We start from the raw sequence: 21,927 nt of genomic DNA, 5'->3' as shown, positions 1-21,927 counted from the left end.
TAAGCAGGAAGGGACCCTGCTCAGGTGCACGCCGTACCGCATCACCCCACCTCTGCCGACACCATGCCTCCTGTGACCCTGCTCTGCCACCGCCAGCCCTCAGGTAAGATACTGTAAATTCGGACAATAAGACGGACCCCCATCTTATAAAAAATCTTTTTTTCTGCAATTTTCACCCCAAATTTGGGGTGCGCCTTATGGTCCGGTGCGTCTTATAGTCCAAAAAATACGGTAATTTCAGTACAGAAGTAGTTGAGTGTTAATTGATGGCTGGATGAAATTGATTAAACTGTCCATGGAATGTCTTTAGCTGTGGCTCAGACTCCGTCCAGATGATTAAAATGTCATCAATGTAGCGGTAGTAGGCCAGAGGCCTGATGGGACATGAGGACAAAAAGTCGCTTTCAAGCTTGGCCATGAAAAGATTTGCATACTGTGGGGCCATTTTCCTATCTAAATGCAAAAAGGAGAATCTAATTCCCAAAGGACTCTGGATTACAAACCCAGTTCTTCATACCTCAATACCCATTATGCACAAAACCTGTGTCACAGGACTTCTGAGAGATTAAGGAATCATCTTTTGCATGTCTGCTACAGCATAAAGAGTAAAGTCCAAGGGCAATTTGAAACTCTGAGGAAGACACTTACAGAAGACACAGAGCAAAAATTACAACAATATTACAACAAACTACGGACCTTTCTGATTCATAACAAGGAAAAGAAACTGCACAGATTGCGTCTCAATTCAGGACTCTATGCCAACAGATACAAAACAAAGCCTAAACCTGACAACTTGGACAAGCACTCCATTCCAGGCACATATAACTGTGTTATTAATCTCTCAGATTATAAACCCAACAAAGTGGAGCTGGCCGTGCTTTCCAGAGGACTCTCATTTTGTCCTACTAAGGCCCTGGATAAAACTGAACTCTGCAGGGATATGGAACATTTTTTCAGGAGACTGCGTCTGAGGGAATATTTCAATGATACAGAAGATTCGGAACCCACTTGGATTGAAGGAAGAGGGATCCTAACAACAAAGAAGAGGTCAGACTGGACACCTCCACCTGGACGCAACCCTCATTTGGATAAATATATAGACTCCTTCAGACATGTGATAAAATCCACCATCATAGATACTAACAGGAGACAAGCGTCCAACATCAGTGCCCAGGAGAGAAAGGCCATACAGTCTCTGAAAACCAACAAAGAAATCATCATCAAACCTGCTGACAAGGGAGGTGCAATAGTCATGATGAACACATCAGACTACATGAGGGAAGCAAACAGACAACTTATGGACACTCGCTACTACAAAAAATTGGAGTAGGATCCTACACAGGACTACTACAAGGAACTAAACAAATTGGTATCTTGTCTGCCCGACGAATCCATAAGAGCCAATGACCTGATACCAGAAAGTCCAAGAACAGGGACATTCTACATGCTTCCCAAAATCCACAAATCTGGAAATCCAGGAAGACCAATTATTTCATGTGTGGGCACCTTACTGAGCAGGTATCTGGATGGGTAGAGGCTATTCTTAAACCCCTGGTAAAAGATACACCCAGCTTCATTCAGGACACAACTGACCTATTGAATAAATTATCAGCAATAGGTCCTCTACCAGAAGGAACCATCCTGGCCACCATGGATGTGGAATCTTTGTACTCCAATATCCCACACCAGGATGGATTAAATGCCTGCAAATTCTTCCTGGAAAACATAGGGACTGATGCAAATTCTGTGGTGAAACTTATAAAATTCATCCTCACCCACAATTAGTTTGAATTTAACAAGAAGATCTATCTACAGGAGACTGGCACAGCAATGGGAAGTAAAATGGCCCCACAGTATGCAAATCTTTTCATGGCCAAGCTTGAAAGCGACTTTTGTCCTCATGTCCCATCAGGCCTCTGGCGTACTACCGCTACATTGATGACATTTTAATCATCTGGACGGAGTCTGAGCCACAGCTAAAGACGTTCCATGAACTGTTTAATCAATTTCATCCAACCATCAACTTGACACTCAACTACTCCTGCACTGAAATTACCTTAATGGACACCATCATTAAGCTGCAGAACAATAAAATAGAGACATCCCTGTATCAGAAGCCAATCGACCGTCCAACATACCTTAAATGGGACAGGTTCCATCCAAAACACATAAAAAACTCCATTGTCTACAGCCAAGCCATCAGATACAATCGTATATGTTCCAACCCAATGGACAGGGATGAACACCTTGGTCGCCTCAGAAAGACCTTTTTGAATCAGGGCTACCATCCAAGAACAATTGAAAACCAGATCACAAGAGCCACCAGAATATCAAGGAATCACCTGCTACATTACAAAGCTAAAGAAGAAAATAACCGGGCACCTCTAGTGGTCACCTACAACCCAAATCTGGAGGCGCTAAGGGGAGCTGCACGGAAATTACAACCTTTACTACAAAAAGATGCCGCTTACAATCCATGTTTCCAGACCCCCCACTACTGTGTTTTAGACAGCCCCCAAATCTAAGAAGCATCATTGTCAGAAGCTCCCTGTCCTCTCCAACAGCTGCAGGAACCTGCAACCAGAAAAAATGTAAAACCTGTCCATTTATAATGACCACGGACAAGATAAAGATCCCAACTCACATCAGGACTACAAGATCCCAGGTACCTTCAGCTGCGTCACTTCTAATGTGGTGTACCTAATTATTTGTACTAAATGTCCAACTGGGGGTCTGTATGTGGGGGAGACAGGGCAGAAACTGAGGACAAGGATGAATTCTCGTCGCCATACAATAAGAGAAAAAACAATGGATCTACCTGTGGCCAAACATTTCTGTCTCCCTGATCACAGCATTATGGACATGAGATTACTTGTATTAAAAGGTAACTTCAAAACTCAGAGAGACAGGAGAGTCTGGGAATATAAACTGATGACGACCTTTGACAGTCTAACTGCAGGAATGAATGTGTCACACGGATTTATGTCTTTTTACATCAACTAAGGAACTTGCCCCTCACACTATAAGGGGTCATCACAACAGAGACCCCAATCAGGACAATAAAACATTCCTAATCTAAGAACTGGCCCAACATTTATGGACATAACTGTTTATCACTCATGGTAATTCTGCTTCATGTCACCTGGCTTATCCATGGTTTGTTTTTTTTCTGTGCTATGTTGTGCATAAATATGTGATTCTTCAGAATTTGTATTAGTCTATGCCTGATGAAGAGACCTGAGTAGTCTCGAAAGCTGCAATTTGTTACCATATTTTCAGTTAGCCATTAAAAGGTATCAACCACTGAGGACTCTCAATTCTAAACATTTTTCTGTCAGGGATAAAAATTCCCCATTCTTCCGATCGGTGCAGTTTCTAATGGTCGGACCTAAGGATCACCTATCCTGTGGAGCCCATAGTTCGGTGATAACTTTTTTTAACCAAAGAACCCCATTAATTTAAACTACCGTAATTATACATCCCAGTTATGGGTGCGCACAGTAGATGTGCAGGAGCCACCTGTGTTTTACAGTTGATGATCCACTATAATGGGGATAACGACTGACAGATATTTGCATATAGCTGTAGGGTGGGCCCCTAGAGTCCATTTCAATGGTGGGCTACAGACACCCCAGTCCGACCCTGTCCCTAAGAGCACAATGGCCTTCATAATCCTTAAATGGAAGAAGTTTGGGACCACCAGAAGTCTTCCTAGACCTGGCCGTCCAACCAAACGGAGCAATCGTGGGAGAAGAGCCTTGGTGAGAGAGGTAAAGAAGAACCCCAAGATCACTGTGGCTGAGCTCCAGAGATGCAGTAGGGAGATGGGAGAAAGTTCCACAAAGTCAACTCTCACTGCAGCCCTCCACCAGTAGGGCCTTTATGGCAGAGTGGCCTCTCCTCAGTGCAAGACATATGAAAGCCGCATAGAGTTTGCTAAAAAACACATGAATGACTCCCAGCCTATGAGAAATAAGATTCTCTGGTCTCATGAGACGAAGATAGACCATTTTGGTGATAATTCTAAGCGGCATGTGTGGAGAAAACCAGGCACTGCTCATCACCTGCCCAATACCATCCCAACAGTGAAACATGGTGGTGGCAGCATCATGCTATGGGGGAGTTTTTCAGCTGCAGGGACAGGACGACTGGTTGTCATTGAAGGAAACATGAATGCGGCCAAGTACAGAGATATCCTGGATGAAATCCTCTTCCAGAGTGCTCTGGACCTCAGACTTGGCCGAAGGTTCACCTTCCAACAAGACAATGACCCTAAGCACACAGCTAAGATAACAAAGGAGTGACTTCAGAACAACTCTGTGACCATTCCTGACCGGCCCAGCCAGAGCCCTGACCTGAACCCAATGGAGCATCTCTGGAGACCTGAAAATGGCGTCCACCAACGTTCACCATCCAACCTGACGGAACTGGAGAGGATCTGCAAGGAAGAATGGCCGAGGATCCCCAAATCCAGGGGTGAAAAACTTGTGGCATCATTCCCCAGAAGACTCATGGCCGTACTAGCTCAAAAGGGGCTTCTATCAATACTGAGCAAAGGGGCTGAAGATTTATGACCATGGGAGATTTCAGTTTTTCTTTTTTACTAAATTTGAAAAAAATTTCTACATTTCTGTTTTTTTTCAGTCAAGATGGGGTGCAGAGTGTACATTACTGAGAGAAAATGAACTTTATAGAATTTACCAAATGGCTGCAATGAAACAAAGAGTGAAAAATATAAAGGGGTCTGAATTCTTTCTGTACCCACTGTAGATACAGTATTTAGGTTTTTTACACAAATCCATTTTTTGTAAATATATATATATTCTTCTAACATGTTTTATTATTTTTTCTCTGTGTTACATGCATTTACTGTATGTGAACAATCAAATTGGAGTTGCTGGTTTCTTTATCATTGTGAGGCTACAGCTTGGAGAAGGGTGTGTTCCTTTACATGTTCCTTGCATCTGACTATAATTGTCACATCACTCTCTTCCCAAAATGAAGGTCAGGACTGACATCCTGTTGGACTGGACCTGAAGAAGGGGACGGATCGTCCCTGAAACGCAAAGTCTATTATAGTTTACTATGATGCTCTGCCAATCCATCAGAGGGAGCTCCTGACCAGACGATCGCACAGTTTTGTTCTTTCTCTGGCTCCTATTCTCATTTCTGTGTATCCAGAGCTAGGATCGGTGCAGCTTCTTTCAGTGTTACATCTACCCCACACAACCACCACAGGTGAGGTCACTGCACATTATAAGGTCTGCTAGCAGCACTGTTCACACAGGCAGTATCTTTTTGTTCTTTTCTCTTACTGATCAGATCAGATTCGCTAAAGCCAATAATGAATTAAGGCTTACAAGAGATGTCAAAAGCAATAAGAAAGGATTTTGGAGAGGTGTCAAAAGTAAAAGAAAAGTTAAAGATGCTATAGGATTTAGACTCCAAACTATTCATAAATAGAGAGAAGGTGAAGGAACACTTAGCTAATATACATTAATTTACATCTCCTGGTGCACATGAATTACACCCTAGGGTACTGAAAGAGTTAGCAGAGGAAATTGCCAGAATCTTTGAAAAATCCTGGAAAGCAGGAGAAGTCCCAGAAGATTGGTGAAGGACAAATGTTGTCCCTACCTTCAAAAAAAGAAAACTTGACGGAGCCAGGAAATTACAGGCCAGTGAGTCTTACTTCTATACCAGGAAAGATATGTGAACAAATTATTAAACAGTATGTACAGTATGTAAGTACTTGGATAAGAATACAGTAATTAACTAGAGCCAGCATGGGTTTTTAGCAAACAAGTCATGCCATACTCATCTAATTTCCATCTATGATGAAATCACTGACTGGGTGGATCAGCGAAATATGGTAGATATAGTAAATCTCAACTTCAACAAAGCATGTGATAAAGTATATCACACTATCCTTATTTAAAAAAATGACCAAGTATGGGATTGACAAGGCTACGATAAGGTGGATTCAAAACAGGCTCAGTGATCGTACTCAGAGTGTGGTAATAAATGGTTGTACATCCAGTTTCAAGAATGTCTCAAGTGGGCTACCACAAGGCTCTGTCCTGGCCCCAGTGTTGTTCAACATCTTTATCAATGATTTAGATGAAAGAACTGAGGGTAAATTGATTAAATTTGTGATGACACAAAGCTACGAGGGATAGCTAAAACTAGTGAAGAAAGAGAATTCAAAAAGATCTAAACAAACTGGAACTGTGAGCAGCAACTAACACAATCGTTTTTAACAGGGAAAAATGCGGTCCTAAGTCTGGGCAAGAAAAATAGAAAAAGCATTTACAAAATGGAGGAATAGGGCTAAACAACAGCACGTGTGAAAAAAACTTGGGTATACTAATAGATCACAGATTGTGAATGAGAGCTACAAGAATAGTGACTGGCCTGCAAACAATGTCCTATGAGGAACAGTTAGAGGATCTGGGAACGTTTAGCTTACAAAAGAGAAGGCTAAGAGGAGACAATAGTTGTCTACAAAAATCTGAAGGGCTGTCACAGTGTAGAGGGATCGTTATTATTCTCATTTACACATGGAAACACAAGAAGCAATTGAATGAACCTGAAATGGTGAAGATACAGATTAAATATTAGAAAATACTTTTTAACAGTGAAAGTGATCAATGCATGGAATAGGTGGCCATGAAAGGTGGTGAGTTCTCCTTCAATGGAAATTTTCAGAGGCTGGACAGACATCTGTATGAGATGGTTTAGTGACTACTGCATTGAGAAGGGGTGGACATGATGACCCCGAAGGTCCTGATGACCCTGGAGGATCTCTTCCAATTCTATCTTTCTATGATTCCATGAAGCCTGGGCCATATCTTTGTCTTAATGTGGGCTTTGTTCTAAATCAGCCCTGGAACCAATGCGACTGAGAAGATCACTAGTGCCCCGTCACCCTTTGCCTAGCAGTTGTACTGATGCTTCTATGTACTGTGCAGGGTACGGTGTGGCTGTGACGATGGATAGATGAGAATATTGCGCAGGATCTTACCAGCTGCTGCCCCTGCACCCCCCACGACGCATGCTGCAGCACCGAGTCATCCACCTCTGGAGGGTTCAGCTCCCAAACCTCCCTGAAACACAAATATTACACATAAGTGCAGATGTATAAAGCTGATATTTGGTCAGAGATCTGCGGAGCTGTGCACGCACCTGGTGTGGATGTTGTAGATCACGTAGGAGGCCGTGTATGAATAATGAAACACCTGTAATTAGAGAGGAAAGGCAAAATTATCACCAGTGTACAATTACATCAGGCGCTGGAGCCGGGGTCACAAACAGTCTGCAGACGATTCAAATCCACATCTTCTGCAAGAGCTGAAAGCCTCACGGGAGATCTCCTTGTCCTGCGACACATAATAACCCTATAATACAAGGCAAACTTACATACCAGTAGCCGACAAACCGAGGTTAATATCCCCAGAGATGGGGCAGGTCTGGACATTATCTTCAGATATGGGGCAGACTGAGAAATTATCCTCAGATATGGGGCAGGTCTGGACATTATCCTCAGATATGGGCAGGTCGGGACATTATCCACAGATATGTGGCAGATCGGGACATTATCCTCAGATATGGGGCAGACTGGGAAATTATCCTCAGATATGGGGCAGATCGGGACATTATCCTCAGATATGGGGCAGACTGGGAAATTATCCTCAGATATGGGGCAGATCGGGACATTGTCCTCAGATATGTGGCAGATCGGGACATTATCCTCAGATATGGGGCAGACTGGGAAATTATCCTCAGATATGGGGCAGATCGGGACATTATCCCAGATATGGGGCAGACTGGGAAATTATCGTCAGATATGGGGCAGATCGGGACATTGTCCTCAGATATGGGGCAGATCGGGACATTATCCTCAGATATGGGGAAGATCGGTTACATTATCCTCAGATATGGGGCAGACTGGGAAATTATCCTCAGATATGGGACAGATCGGTTACATTATCCTCAGATATGGGCAGGTCGGGACATTATCCTCAGATATGGGGCAGACTGGGAAATTATCCTCAGATATGGGCAGGTTGGTACATTATCCCAGATATGGAGCAGGTGGGGACATTATCCCATATATGGGGGCAGGTCGGGACATTATCCTCAGAAATGGGTCAGGTCTGAACATTATCCCAGCTATGGGGGCAGGTCGGGACATTATCCTCAGATATGGGGGCAGGTCAGGACATTATCCCAGATATGGAGGCAGGTCGGGACATTATCCCAGATATGGGGGCAGGTCGGGACATTATCCCAGATATGGGGGCAGGTCGGGACATTATCCCCAGAAATGGGTCAGGTCTGGACATTATCCCAGATATGGGGGCAGGTCGGGACATTATCCTCAGATATGGGGGCAGGTCAGGACATTATCCCAGATATGGAGGCAGGTCGGGACATTATCCCAGATATGGGGGCAGGTCGGGACATTATCCCAGATATGGGGGCAGGTCGGGACATTATCCCTAGAAATGGGTCAGGTCTGGACATTATCCCAGATATGGGGGCAGGTCGGGACATTATACTCAGATATGGAGCAGATCGGTTACATTATGCTCAGATATGGGGGCAGGTCGGGACATTATCCTTAGATATGGGGGCAGGTCGGGACATTATCCCAGATATGGTGGCAGGTCGGGACATTATCCCAGATATGGGCAGGCTGGGAAATTATTCTCAGATATGGGCAGGTTGGGACATTATCCCAGATATGGGCAGGTCGGGACATTATCCACAGGTATGTGGCAGATGGGGCCATTATGCTCAGAAATGGAGCAAATTGGGACAAAATCTTATGACATGGGGCAGATTGTGTACATTATCCTCAGAAATGAGGCATGTCGGGTACATTATCCTCTGATATGAACAGGTCGGGACTAGTGATGAGCGAATATACTCGTTACTCGAGATTTCTCGAGCACGCTTGGGTGACCTCCTAGTATTTTTTAGTGCTCGGAGATTTAGTTTTTCTTGCCACAGCTGGATGATTTACATCTGTTAGCCAGCATAAGTACATGTGGGGTTCCCTAGCAACCAGGCAACCCCCACATGTACTTATGCTGGCTAACAGATGTAAATCATTCAGCTGCGGCGATGAAAACTAAATCTCCGAGCACTAACAAATACTCGGAGGACCCTCGAGCGTGCTCGAGAAATCTCAAGTAACGAGTATATTTGCTCATCACTAGTCGGGACATTATACTCAGATATGGGGCAAGCTAAGATATATGGCAGATTGGGACTTCATCCTTAGATATGGGGCAGGTCGGGTACATTATACTCAGATATGGGGAAGGTCGGGACATTATCCTTAGATACGGGGCAGGTTGGGACATCATCCATAGATATGGGGAAGGTCGGGACATTATACTCAGATATGGGGAAGGTCGGGACATTATCCTTAGATACGGGGCAGGTTGGGACATCATCCATAGATATGGGGAAGGTTGGGACATTATACTCAGACATGGGGCAGGTCGGTACATTATACTTAGATACGGGGCATGTTGGGACATCATCCTTAGATATGGGGAAGGTTGGGACATTATCCTTAGATACGGGGCAGATCGGGTACATTATACTCAGGTATGGGGCAGGTGAGGGCATTATTCTCAGATATATGGCAGGTCAGGACATTATCCTTAGATACGGGGAAGGTTGGGACATTATCCTCAGATATACAGCAGATCTGGACATTACCCTCAGATATGGGGTAGGTCAGGACATTATCTTCAGACATGGGGCAAGCTAAGATATGTGGCAGATTGGGACATTATCCTTAGATATGGGGCAGGTTGGGTACATTATACTCAGATATGGGGAAGGTCGGGACATTATCATTAGATACGGGGCAGGTTGGGACATCATCAATAGATATGTGGCAGGTCGGGTACATTATATTCAGATATGGGGAAGTGTTATAATCCGGTGACCTTGGAGCCGCATGAAACTTTCTCTGGAGTCGGTGGAACCTGTACTGACCGCAAATCCTGAACTAACACCGCAACTAGAAGTAGCCGTAGGGTGTGCCTAACAAACCCTAGACACCTCGACACAGCCAGAGGACTAAATACCCCTATAGATGGAAATAGGAATACTACCTTGCCTCACAGCAGAACCCCAAAGGATAGGCAGCCCCCCACGAATAATAACTGTGAGTAGGAGAAGAAAAGACACACGCAGGTAGAAAACAGGATTTAGCAAAAGAGGCCACTCTAGCTAAATAGGAAAGGATAGGACAGAATACTAGGCGGTCAGTAATAAAACCCTTCCAAAAATATCCACCGCAGATAATACAAAAAATTCCACAATCTAACTAAAGACGTGGAATGAATATCTGCAACCCCAGAGAATCCAACAAGACTGAGAAAATACTGACACAATCTAAGCTGGACAAGAAAACACAAAAGAATAGCACTGAATTATGAAGCACACAGCATGTGTGCCACAGAAAAAAAACAAAAAAAAACCAGACACTTATCTTTGCTGATTTGGCAGAAAGGCAGGAGGAACAGGCAGAGGTCCAACACCTCCCAACAACAATTGGCAACTGGCAAGGACTAATGAATCCTGCACACCTAAATACCCCAGTCAGAACTGCAATCAGCAGACACACCTGACCAGGACTGCAACCCAGGGACAACTGCATTACCACCTACTACCACCGGAGGGAACCCAAAAGCAGAATTCACAACAGTACCCCCCCCCCCTTGAGGAGGGGTCACCGAACCCTCACCAGCGCCCCCAGGACGATCAGGACGAGCCAGAAGAAAGGCACGGACCAAATCAGCAGCATGGACATCAGAAGCAAAAACCCAAGAATTATCCTCCTGGCCATAACCCTTCCATTTGACAAGGTACTGAAGCCTCCGCCTCGAAAAATGAGAATCCAAAATCTTCTCAACCACATACTCCAACTCCCCATCAATCAACACAGGGGCCGGAGGATCAACAGAGGGAACAACGGGCACCACATATTTCCGCAATAAAGATCTATGGAAGACATTATGGATAGCAAAAGAGGCCAGAAGCGCCAATCGAAAAGACACCGGATTAATAATCCCAGAAATCCTATAAGGACCAATAAACCGAGGCTTAAACTTAGGGGAAGAAACCTTCATAGGAACAAGACGGGAAGACAACCAAACCAGATCCCCAACCCGAAGCCGGGAACCAACACACCGACGACGGTTAGCAAAACGTTGAGCCTCCTCCTGAGACAACACCAAATTGTCCACCACATGAGCCCAAATCTGCTGCAACCTGTCAACCACAGAATCCACACCAGGACAGTCAGAAGGCTCAACCTGCCCAGAAGAAAAACGAGGATGAAAACCAAAATTACAAAAAAAAGGCGAAACCAAAGTAGCCGAACTACCCCGATTATTAAGGGCAAACTCGGCTAATGGCAAAAAGGCCACCCAATCATCCTGATCCGCAGACACAAAGCATCTCAAATAAGTCTCCAAAGTCTGATTAGTTCGCTCGGTCTGGCTATTTGTCTGAGGATGAAATGCAGAAGAAAAAGACAAATCAATGCCCAGCCTAGCACAAAAGGCACGCCAAAACCTAGAAACAAACTGGGAACCTCTGTCGGACACAATATTCTCCGGAATACCATGCAAACGAACCACATGCTGAAAAAACAACGGAACCAACTCTGAAGAGGAAGGCAATTTAGGCAAAGGCACCAAATGAACCATCTTAGAAAACCGATCACAAACAACCCAGATAACCGACATCCTCTGGGAAACCGGAAGATCAGAAATAAAATCCATAGAAATATACGTCCAGGGCCTCTCAGGGACCGGCAATGGCAAAAGTAACCCACTAGCACGGGAACAACAAGGCTTGGCCCGCGCACAAGTCCCACAGGACTGCACAAAAGAACGCACATCACGTGACAAAGAAGGCCACCAAAGGGACCTACCAACCAAATCTCTGGGACCAAAAATAACAGGATGACCAGCCAACACAGAACAGTGAACCTCAGAAATCACTCTACTAGTCCATCTGTCAGGAACAAACAATTTCCCCACAGGACAGCGGTCAGGTCTATCAGCCTGAAATTCCTGAAGAACCTGCCGTAAATCAGGGGAAATGGCAGAAAGGACCACCCCTTCTTTCAGAATGCCGACCGGTTCAAGGACCTCAGGAGAATCAGGCAAAAAACTCCTAGAAGGGGCATCAGCCTTAATATTCTTAGAACCTGGAAGATACGAAACCACGAAATCAAAACGGGAAAAAAACAAGGACCATCGAGCCTGTCTAGAACTCAGCCGTTTAGCAGACTCGAGGTAAATCAGATTCTTATGATCGGTCAGGACCACAATACGGTGCTTAGCTCCCTCAAGCCAATGTCGCCACTCCTCAAACGCCCACTTCATAGCCAACAACTCCCGATTGCCGACATCATAATTGCGTTCAGCAGGCGAAAACTTGCGGGATAAGAAGGCACACGGTTTCATCAAGGAACCAACAGAATCCCTCTGAGACAAAACGGCCCCTGCCCCAATCTCAGAAGCGTCAATCTCAACCTGAAACGGAAGAGAAACATCCGATTGGCGCAACACCGGAGCAGAAGTAAATCAGCATTTAAGCTCCTGAAAGGCAGAGACAGCCGCAGAGGACCAATTCGCCACATCAGCGCCTTTCTTCGTCAAATCGGTCAAGGGTTTAACCACGCTGGAGAAGTTAGCAATGAAACGGCGATAAAAATTTGCAAAACCCAAAAATTTCTGAAGGCTCTTCACGGATGTGGGTTGAATCCAATCATGAATGGCCTGAACCTTAACCGGATGCATCTCCATAGATGAGGGAGAAAAAATAAAGCCCAAAATAGAAACCTTCTGCACCCCAAAGAGACACTTAGACCCCTTCACAAACAAAGCATTGTCACGAAGGATCTGAAATACCATCCTGACCTGTTCCACATGAGACTCCCAATCATCGGAAAAAATCAAAATATCGTCCAAATATACAATCAAGAATTTATCAATATAAATCCGGAAAATATCATGCATGAAGGATTGAAAAACAGATGGAGCATTAGTGAGCCCGAATGGCATCACAAGGTATTCAAAATGGCCTTCGGGCGTATTAAACACAGTTTTCCATTCATCACCCTGCTTAATACGAACAAGATTATATGCCCCCCGAAGGTCAATCTTCGTAAACCAACTAGCCCCCTTAATCCTAGCAAACAAATCGGAAAGCAAAGGTAAAGGGTATTGAAACTTGACCGTGATCTTATTCAAGAGGCGATAATCAATACAAGGTCTCAAGGAGCCATCCTTCTTAGCAACAAAAAAAAACCCTGCTCCCAATGGTGAAGAAGATGGCCGAATATGCCCTTTCTCCAAAGACTCTTTAACATAACTTTTCAGGCACAGACAGGTTGAAAAGTCGGCCCTTAGGAAACTTACTGCCTGGAATCAAGTCAATCGCACAATCACAGTCCCTATGCGGTGGAAGGGAACTGGACTTGGGCTCATCGAATACATCCTGAAAATCAGACAAAAACTCTGGAATTTCAGAAGAGGAAGAAGAGGAGATTGACATCAAAGGAACATCATTATGAACCCCCTGACAACCCCAACTAGTCACAGACATAGACTTCCAATCCAACACAGGATTATGTACCTGCAACCACGGAAAACCCAGCACGATAACATCATGCAAATTATGCAACACCAGAAATCGACAATCTTCCTGATGGGCTGGCGCCATGCGCATGGTCACCTGTGTCCAAAACTGGGGCTTATTTTTAGCCAAAGGTGTAGCATCAATCCCCCTTAAAGGAATAGGGTTCTGCAGAGGCTGCAAGGGAAAACCACAACGCCTGGCAAACTCAAAATCCATTACGTTCAAGGCGGCGCCTGAATCCACAAACGCCATGACAGAAAATGATGACAATGAGCAGATCAAGGACACTGATAACAGAAATTTAGGTTGTACTGTACTGATGGTAAATGAACTAGCGATCTTTTTGTCCGCTTAGGGCAGACTGAAATGACATGAGAAGCGTCGCCACAATAATAACACAACCTATTCTGACGTCTGAATCCTTGTCGTTCCGTTCTAGACAAAATCCTATCACACTGCATTGGCTCAGGACTTTGCTCTAAGGACGACGCCACAGCGCGCACAGTTCGACGCTCCCGCAAGCGCCGATCAATCTGAATGGCCAGAGACATAGAATCACTCAGACCGGAAGGCGTGGGAAACCCCACCATAACATCTTTAACGGATTCAGAAAGACCCCTTCTGAAAATTGCCGCCAAAGCTTCATCATTCCATTTAGTCAACACAGACCATTTTCTAAATTTCTGACAATACAATTCTGCCGCCTCTTGACCCTGAGACAGGGCCAACAAGGTCTTCTCTGCTTGATCCACAGAATTCGGTTCATCATATAATAATCCTAAAGCCTGAAAAAAGGAGTCTACATTAAGCAAGGCCGGATTCCCAGATTCCAGGGAAAATGCCCAATCCTGTGGATCGCCACGCAGCAGGGAGATGACAATTTTAACCTGCTGAATGGAATCACCGGAGGATCGCGGTCTCAGAGCAAAAAACAGTTTACAATTGTTTTTAAAACTCAAAAATTTGGACCTGTAACCAAAAAACAAATCAGGAGTAGGAATCTTCGGCTCTAAAACAGGAGTCTGAACAATGTAATCAGAAATACCCTGTACCCTAGCAGCAAGCTGGTCTACACGAGAAGCTAATTCCTGAACATCCATGCTGGCACAAGACTCCTCAGCCACCCATAGATAAAGAGGGAAGAAAAGACAAAGCAGACTGCAGAAAAAAAAATGGCTCAACACCTTTCTTCCCTTCTTCTGAGATGCATTTAACTCATTATTGGCCAGTTGTACTGTTATGATCCGGTGACCTTGGAGCCGCATGAAACTTTCTCTGGAGTCGGTGGAACCTGTACTGACCGCAAATCCTGAACTAACACCGCAACTAGAAGTAGCCGTGGGGTGTGCCTAACAAACCCTAGACACCTCGACACAGCCGGAGGACTAAATACCCCTATAGATGGAAATAGGAATACTACCTTGCCTCAGAGCAGAACCCCAAAGGATAGGCAGCCCCCATGAATAATAACTGTGAGTAGGAGAAGAAAAGACACACGCAGGTAGAAAACTGTTGTGAACTATACTTCTTGGCTCCCTCTTGTGGTCACTAGTGATTTGGCACTTGGATTGTCTTTTACCAGGTTGGTACTCACCTGCTTCGTTAGGCCTGGGGTGTTGCTATTTAAACTTCCTGGATTCTCAGTCCAGTGCCTGGCATCGTTGTAATCAGTTCATTTCTGTTTGCTCCTGTCTTCAGGTCCTGGTTCTTTGCAAGATAAGCTAAGTCCTGCTTTCTTATTTTTTGTTATTTGCTTTGTTCATATTTTTTTGTCCAGCTTGTACAAAATGTGATTCCTGATATTGCTGGTAGCTCTAGGGGGTTGATATTCTCCCCCCTCACCGTTAGTCGGTTTGGGGGTTCTTGGATATTCAGCGTGGATATTTTGCAGGGTTTTTTGCTGACCATATAAGTCATCTTACTATTTTCTGCTATTAGTCAGTGGGCCTCTCTTTGCTAAAATCTAGTTCATTCTTACGTTTGTCTTTTCTTCTTACCTCACCCTTATTATTTGTTGGGGGCTTGTATTACTTTGGGGTCATTTCTCTGGAGGCAAGAGAAGTCTTATTTTCCCTTATAGGGTTAGTTAGTTCTCCGGCTGGCGCGAGACGTCTAGGATCAACGTAGGCACGTTCCCCGGCTGCTGTTAGTGTTTGTGCTAGGATCAGGTATATGGTCAGCCTAGTTACCACGTCCCTATGAGCTGGTATTTATGTTTGCAGACTTTGCTGTAATCTCTGAGATCCTTGCCATTGGGATCATAACAGAAAACAGGATTTAGCAAAAGAGGCCACTCTAGCTAAATAGGAAAGGATAGGACAGAATACTAGGCGGTCAGTAATAAAACCCTTCCAAAAATATCCACCGCAGATAATACAAAAAATTCCACAATCTAACTAAAGACGTGGAATGAATATCTGCAACCCCAGAGAATCCAACAAGACTGAGAAAATACTGACACAATCTAAGCTGGACAAGAAAACACAAAAGAATAGCACTGAATTATGAAGCACACAGCATGTGTGCCACAGAAAAAAAAAACAGACACTTATCTTTGCTGATTTGGCAGAAAGGCAGGAGGAACAGGCAGAGGTCCAACACCTCCCAACAACAATTGGCAACTGGCAAGGACTAATGAATCCTGCACACCTAAATACCCCAGTCAGAACTGCAATCAGCAGACACACCTGACTAGGACTGCAACCCAGGGACAACTGCATTACCACCTACTACCACCGGAGGGAACCCAAAAGCAGAATTCACAACAGGGAAGGTCGGGACATTATCCTTAGATATGAGGCAGATTGGGACATTATCCTTAGATACAGGGCAGGTTGGGACATCATCCATAGGTATGGGGCAGATCGGGTACATTATACTCAGATATGGGGCAGGTCAGGACATTATCCTCAGATATATGGCAGGTCAGGACATTATCTTCAGATATGGGGCAAGCTAAGATATGTGGCAGATTGGGACATTATCCTAAGATATGGGGCAGGTCGGGTACATTATACTCAGATATGGGGAAGGTCAGGACATTATCCTTAGATACGGGGCAGGTTGGGACATCATCCATGGATATGTGGCAGGTCGGGTACATTATATTCAGATATGGGGAAGGTCGGGACATTATCCTTAGATATGAGGCAAATTGGGACATTATCCTTAGATATGGGGAAGGTCGGGACATTATCCTTAGATACGGGGCAGGTTGGGACATCATCCATAGTTATGGGGCAGATCGGGTACATTATACTCAGATATGGGGCAGGTCAGGACATTATCCTCAGATATATGGCAGGTCAGGACATTATCTTTAGATACGGGCCAAGTTTGGACATTATCCATAAATATGGGGCCGATCGTATACATTATCCTCCGATATATGGCAGTTTCGGACATTATCCTCAGATATGGGGCTGGTGGGGACATTATATAAGTCACTGGTAAAGTACTGGAGGGGAGATATGTGCCCCAGTTATTCAAAACCTTTAACTCCCTCCTCCGCCCCCCACTACCCCCTCCAACCTCCCTCATCTCTGCTGAGGACTTTGCCACACACTTCAAAAATAAGATCAACCAAACAAGGCAAGTCTTCATTGTTCAACCACCACAACCTCTTTGTATACCAGACCAATGCCCAAACCCCAATGTCATGCTGCTGAAGTGCAGTATAATGCAGCCTCCACCAGAGGGAGCTTGGGAGGGAAGTGAGACTGTGTACACAGAGAAACACCAAGTGGCGAGAGAGTGGTCAGACAGGCCGAGTCAAAATACAATCAGAGGCTGAAGTACCAAAAGGAGGCAAGCCGTAAACGTGGTCAAAAAACAAGCCAGGAGGTTCAGCAGCGGTCAGAAGCGGATAAGACAAAGTCAGAAAACAGGAGCGAGTTCAAATACGAGCCAAGTCAGGAACCAGAGAATCAAACAGGAACACAGAGAAGCGCTGGGAAAAGGGCAGACAGAGGGAGTAAACAGACACGGGACAAGTCAGGGATCATAGCAGGACAAATCAAGAGTTACCAGAGTCAGGTTCACACGCCGAAGACAGAACTATAGCTGACACTGCCAGCAGGATGCATAAGAGCTAAATAGCAAACCTGAGCCCAGAATGCGGGAGAGCAAAGTTAACCCTTGACATGATCAGTCCAGAAAAAGAGCAGACAGGACTAAACCCTGGAACGGATCATGACAGTACCCTCCTCTCAAGGGAGGGCCACCGGACCCCCAGGTTTCCCAGGATAACGTGCGTGAAATGCCCGGACCAAATCGATCAGCATGGACAGATCGCGGTGGGAGCCAAGATCGATCCTCAGGGCCGTAACCCCTCCAATGGACCAAATACTGAAGTGAACTATGGACCATGCGAGAATCCACAATCCGTTCCACTTCACACTCAGTCTGACCATCCACACAGACAGGAGGCGGAGGGGATGAAGGCCCAGCAGAGGATGGTACAAATGACTTAAGAAGGGATTTATGGAACACGAAGCAACGGAGGAAGCCGTAAGCGAAAGGCAACTGGATTGACCACCTCAATGATCTCGTAAGGATCAATAAACCTGGGACCCAGCTTAGCAGAAGGAACCTTAAGACAAATGTTCCTGGTGGACAACCACACTTTATCTCCTACCAGGAATATAGGTCCTACAGACTGTCGCTTATCCACAAAAAGTTTATGTTTGCCCTGAGGCTCCCCAATTGTAACAACCTTGCTGGCATCACTGCATGGCCTCCCATCCCCCACCTGCATTACACTCAAACTCACTCGCTTCTCTGGGCCTTGTTGTGACTTCTCTCTGCTGCCAGCTCCATGCTGTGTTCCTCATGTCTGCTGCTTGCTCTGTGCATGCTGTGTCTGTGTGCATAGGGGGGCGGCGCCGGCAACTCCTGTGTCTTATTGAGACTGCGTGCACCTTGCTAAGGTGTCCCCGGCCAATTGCCATGAGGCTTCCTGTATTTAAGACTTCCCCACCCATTGTTGGGGGCCTGTGCAACTTACTCCCTCAGTCAGTTCTTAGCTGCTGAGGTGCCAGGCCCTGTCTCTGCTACTCTTGTGTCCGCCAGCCTGTGGGGTGTTGCACCCTGGTCTCTGTCCTGTGTTTGCCACCCAGTGGGGCGTAGTACCCTGGCTTGGGTCCTTGTGTAGCCACCCAGTGGGGTGTCATACCCTGGCCTATGTCCTCCACCCAGTGGGGCGTCGTACCCTTGCTTGTGTCCGTGTTTCTGTGCCTTGTCCCATTCCTGACTCTGTCTTAGTCTAGTCCTGTTCCTGTGTTCGTTGATATCCCTGTCTTGGTTTGCTTTCTCTGCTGTCCGTACTCTGTGTCTTGCTTTGCTCTGCTCTGCCCTCTGTATCTAGCTTTGCTCTGCTCTGCACTCTGTATCTTGCTTTGCTCTGCTTTCGGCTCTGCTCTCTGTAACCTTGCTTTGCTCCTTGCTCTGCACTCTGTGGCTTTGCTCTGCTTTCAGTTCTGCATTCTGTGTCTTGCTCTGCTCTCACTCTGCACTTTGTGGCATTGGTCTCGGCTCTGCTCTCTGTAGCTTTGCTCTGCACTCAGCTCTGCACTCTGTGGCCATGCTCTGTGGCTCTGCCACCTCCTATTGGCTCCGCCTCCTGCTCTTGGCTCCGTCTCTCTTTTTTTTTTTCTTGTCTCCGCCTCCTGTGTTTCTGTGCTTGGATCTGCCTCCTGTTCTTGTCTCCGCCTCCTGCGTCTCTGTTCTTGGCTCTAGCTCCTGTGCTTTCGCTCTGCATCCGCTCTTGCGGTCTTTCTCTATCTATTCATAAGTCCTCCTGTCTGAACAGGTTCATACCTGTTTTACATACCTGCTTGCAGATCGGTCCCTACTGGTTCTTCCAGTGTACCAGCCTTGTCCGCCTGTCCTGCCAAAGTGCCTTCCGTACCTGCCTGCCAGTGTCTCTGTTGTACCCGTCCGCCTGCCTGTGTCCCAGCCGTGCCCGCCTGTCTGCCAGAGTGCCAGCCGTGCCCGCTTGCCTGTCTATGTTCCCTTTCCCCGGTGGGATCAGCAGCCACAGCCAGACACCACCCTGGAGTAGCACCTGGCAGCTGCCTGCCGCACAAGCCTGACCTCACCATCAGAGGCTCCAGTGAATACCAAGGAAGCTACTTAGTTACGCCCCTTGCAGGGTAGTCTGGTCTGTGGCACAGTGGGGCCACTCACCCGCACCAACCAGTCTGGGCACGAGCGTGACACCAATGTTCTTCTGGACCTCCCTCAACACCTCCCCCAATCGTTGAACTGCCAAATCAGCCCCTGGACATCCTGAATCCAGTCTACAAAATTAGCCAAAATGAGGGTGAAAACCATAGTTACAGAAGAATGGAAATGTGCCCGTGTACTGGTTAATTCAATTGTTAAATTCAAGCTCAGCCACGGGCAATGAAGAACATCAATCATCCTGCCGAGACATAGCAAGACACCTCAAAATCTGTTCAAGTGACTGATTGGTCCTCTCCGTCTGACCATTGGTCTCAGGATGGTAAGCAGAGGAGAAGGTAAAGCAAACACCCAATCATTTACAAAATGCCCTCCAAAATTTGAACACAAATTGTACCCCTCTATCAGAAACAACATTCAAAGGCAAGCCATGCAGCCGTACAACGTGCTCAACAAATAGCTTAGGGAGTGTTTCAGCATTAGGCAATCCCACCAGAGGTACAAAATGCACTTGTTTACTGAATCTGTTAACCACTACCCAGAAGGAGGGAGATCAGTGATAAAATCCATGGACAAATGAGTCCAAGGTCTATCCGGAATTGGCAATGGCACCAATTCCCCGGCTGGCCAGTTATGGAAGCTCTTAGCATGGGCACAGGTATCACAAGCAGACACAAATACAGTGATATCAGAGGTAATGTAGGGCCACCAAAACAGTCTAGCAATGGCTTTCCGGAAGGCAGAGATCCCCGGGTGTCCACTGAGAGCAGAATCGTGGAACTCTCGGAGAACCCTCAACCGGTACTGAACCGGGGCAAAGAGCTTATAGTCAGGCAAAGAGGGAGATGCAAGAGACTGAGCCTTCCGAATCTCCTGCTCCAATTGAGAGGATAACCCCGCAACAACCACCCCGTCCTGAAGAATGGAGGTTCGGGGGGTGATATCAGATCAAAACTGCGAGATAAGGCATCTGCCTTGACATTCTTGGAACCAGGTTGAAAAGTGATTGAAGATGAAACCGAGAAAAAAAAAAAGCTACCACCTAGCCTGTCTAGGAGTTAACCGTTTGGCAGATTCAATATACGACAAGTTCTTGTGGTCCGTAATCACCATGATCCGATGAACATCCCCCTCCAAAAAATGCCTCCATTCTTCAAAAGCCAATTTTATGGCCAATAACTCCCGGTTACCAACATCATAGTTCCTTTTTGCAGAGGAAAACTTCCTGGAGAATAAGGCACATAGTCTTAAATTGGTCAAAGTAACGGATCCCTGAGACAACACCGCCCCTACTCCCACCTCTGATGCGTCCTCCTCTACAATGTACGGTTCAGATGGACCGGGCTGAACCAATACAGGAGCAGACATAAAACACTTTTTTAATGTAACAAAATGCTTCAACCACCAAGGGTGACCAAACCTTGAGATCAGCCCCCTTGTGAGTGAGATCGGTGAGTGGCTTGACCACCTGAGAAAACCCCTTGATGAATTTTCGATAATAATTGGCAAAACCCAGAAAACGCTGCAACCCCTTGTGGTCTCTGGGTTGCACTCAATCAACAATGGCCTGTACCTTTCCGGGATCCATCCGAAACCCATTGGCAGAAAGGATTATCCCTAGAAAAGAAAGCTCCTGGACACAAAACAAACATTTCCTGGGTTTAGCAAACAGAGAATTTCCCTGTAACCTGTGAAGAACAGCACATGAATGACCAATATGGGATTCCTTGTCAGGCGAGAAAACAAGGATATCATCCAGGTATACAACCATAGAGCGCATGATAAAAATCAGAAAAAACATCATTCATGAAGTTCTGAAACACTGCGGGCGCGTTCGTGAGACCGAAGGGCATGACCAAATTTTCAAACAGACCCTCGGAGGTGAGAAATGTTGTTTTCCACTCACCTGTTATGACCTGGTAGTTAAGAGGCCACACCGATATGACCTGGTGGCTAAAACGCAACATGGGACGAGCTCTGAGGAGGTGGTATCTCTACTGACCGCAACCCCTAATCCTAACAACAACACTAGTAATAGCCGTGGGATGTTTCTGACTCTCCCTA

General features: G+C 45.8%; 1 protein-coding gene across 8 annotated transcripts in view; it reads right to left on the bottom strand.

The window, feature by feature from the left end:
- DPP10 (dipeptidyl peptidase like 10) overlaps nucleotides 1–21,927 on the bottom strand; it is a 652,879-nt gene that overhangs the window by 329,899 nt on the left and 301,053 nt on the right. For all 8 annotated transcript variants that reach the window (XR_013217894.1, XM_077273449.1, XM_077273443.1 and 5 more), the window contains 2 exons: nucleotides 7,186–7,238; nucleotides 7,025–7,106 (listed from right to left, as the gene is read on the bottom strand). Coding sequence is in view for 7 of the 8 variants with exons in the window: in XM_077273449.1 (XP_077129564.1) it covers nucleotides 7,025–7,106; nucleotides 7,186–7,238 (135 nt within the window). In the remaining variant the exon portion in view is untranslated. The remainder of the gene's footprint in view (nucleotides 1–7,024; nucleotides 7,107–7,185; nucleotides 7,239–21,927) is intronic.

Source organism: Ranitomeya variabilis, chromosome 7, assembly GCF_051348905.1.
Source record: "Ranitomeya variabilis isolate aRanVar5 chromosome 7, aRanVar5.hap1, whole genome shotgun sequence".
NCBI lineage: Eukaryota > Metazoa > Chordata > Amphibia > Anura > Dendrobatidae > Ranitomeya > Ranitomeya variabilis.
This window is presented reverse-complemented; position numbering and strand designations above follow the sequence as displayed.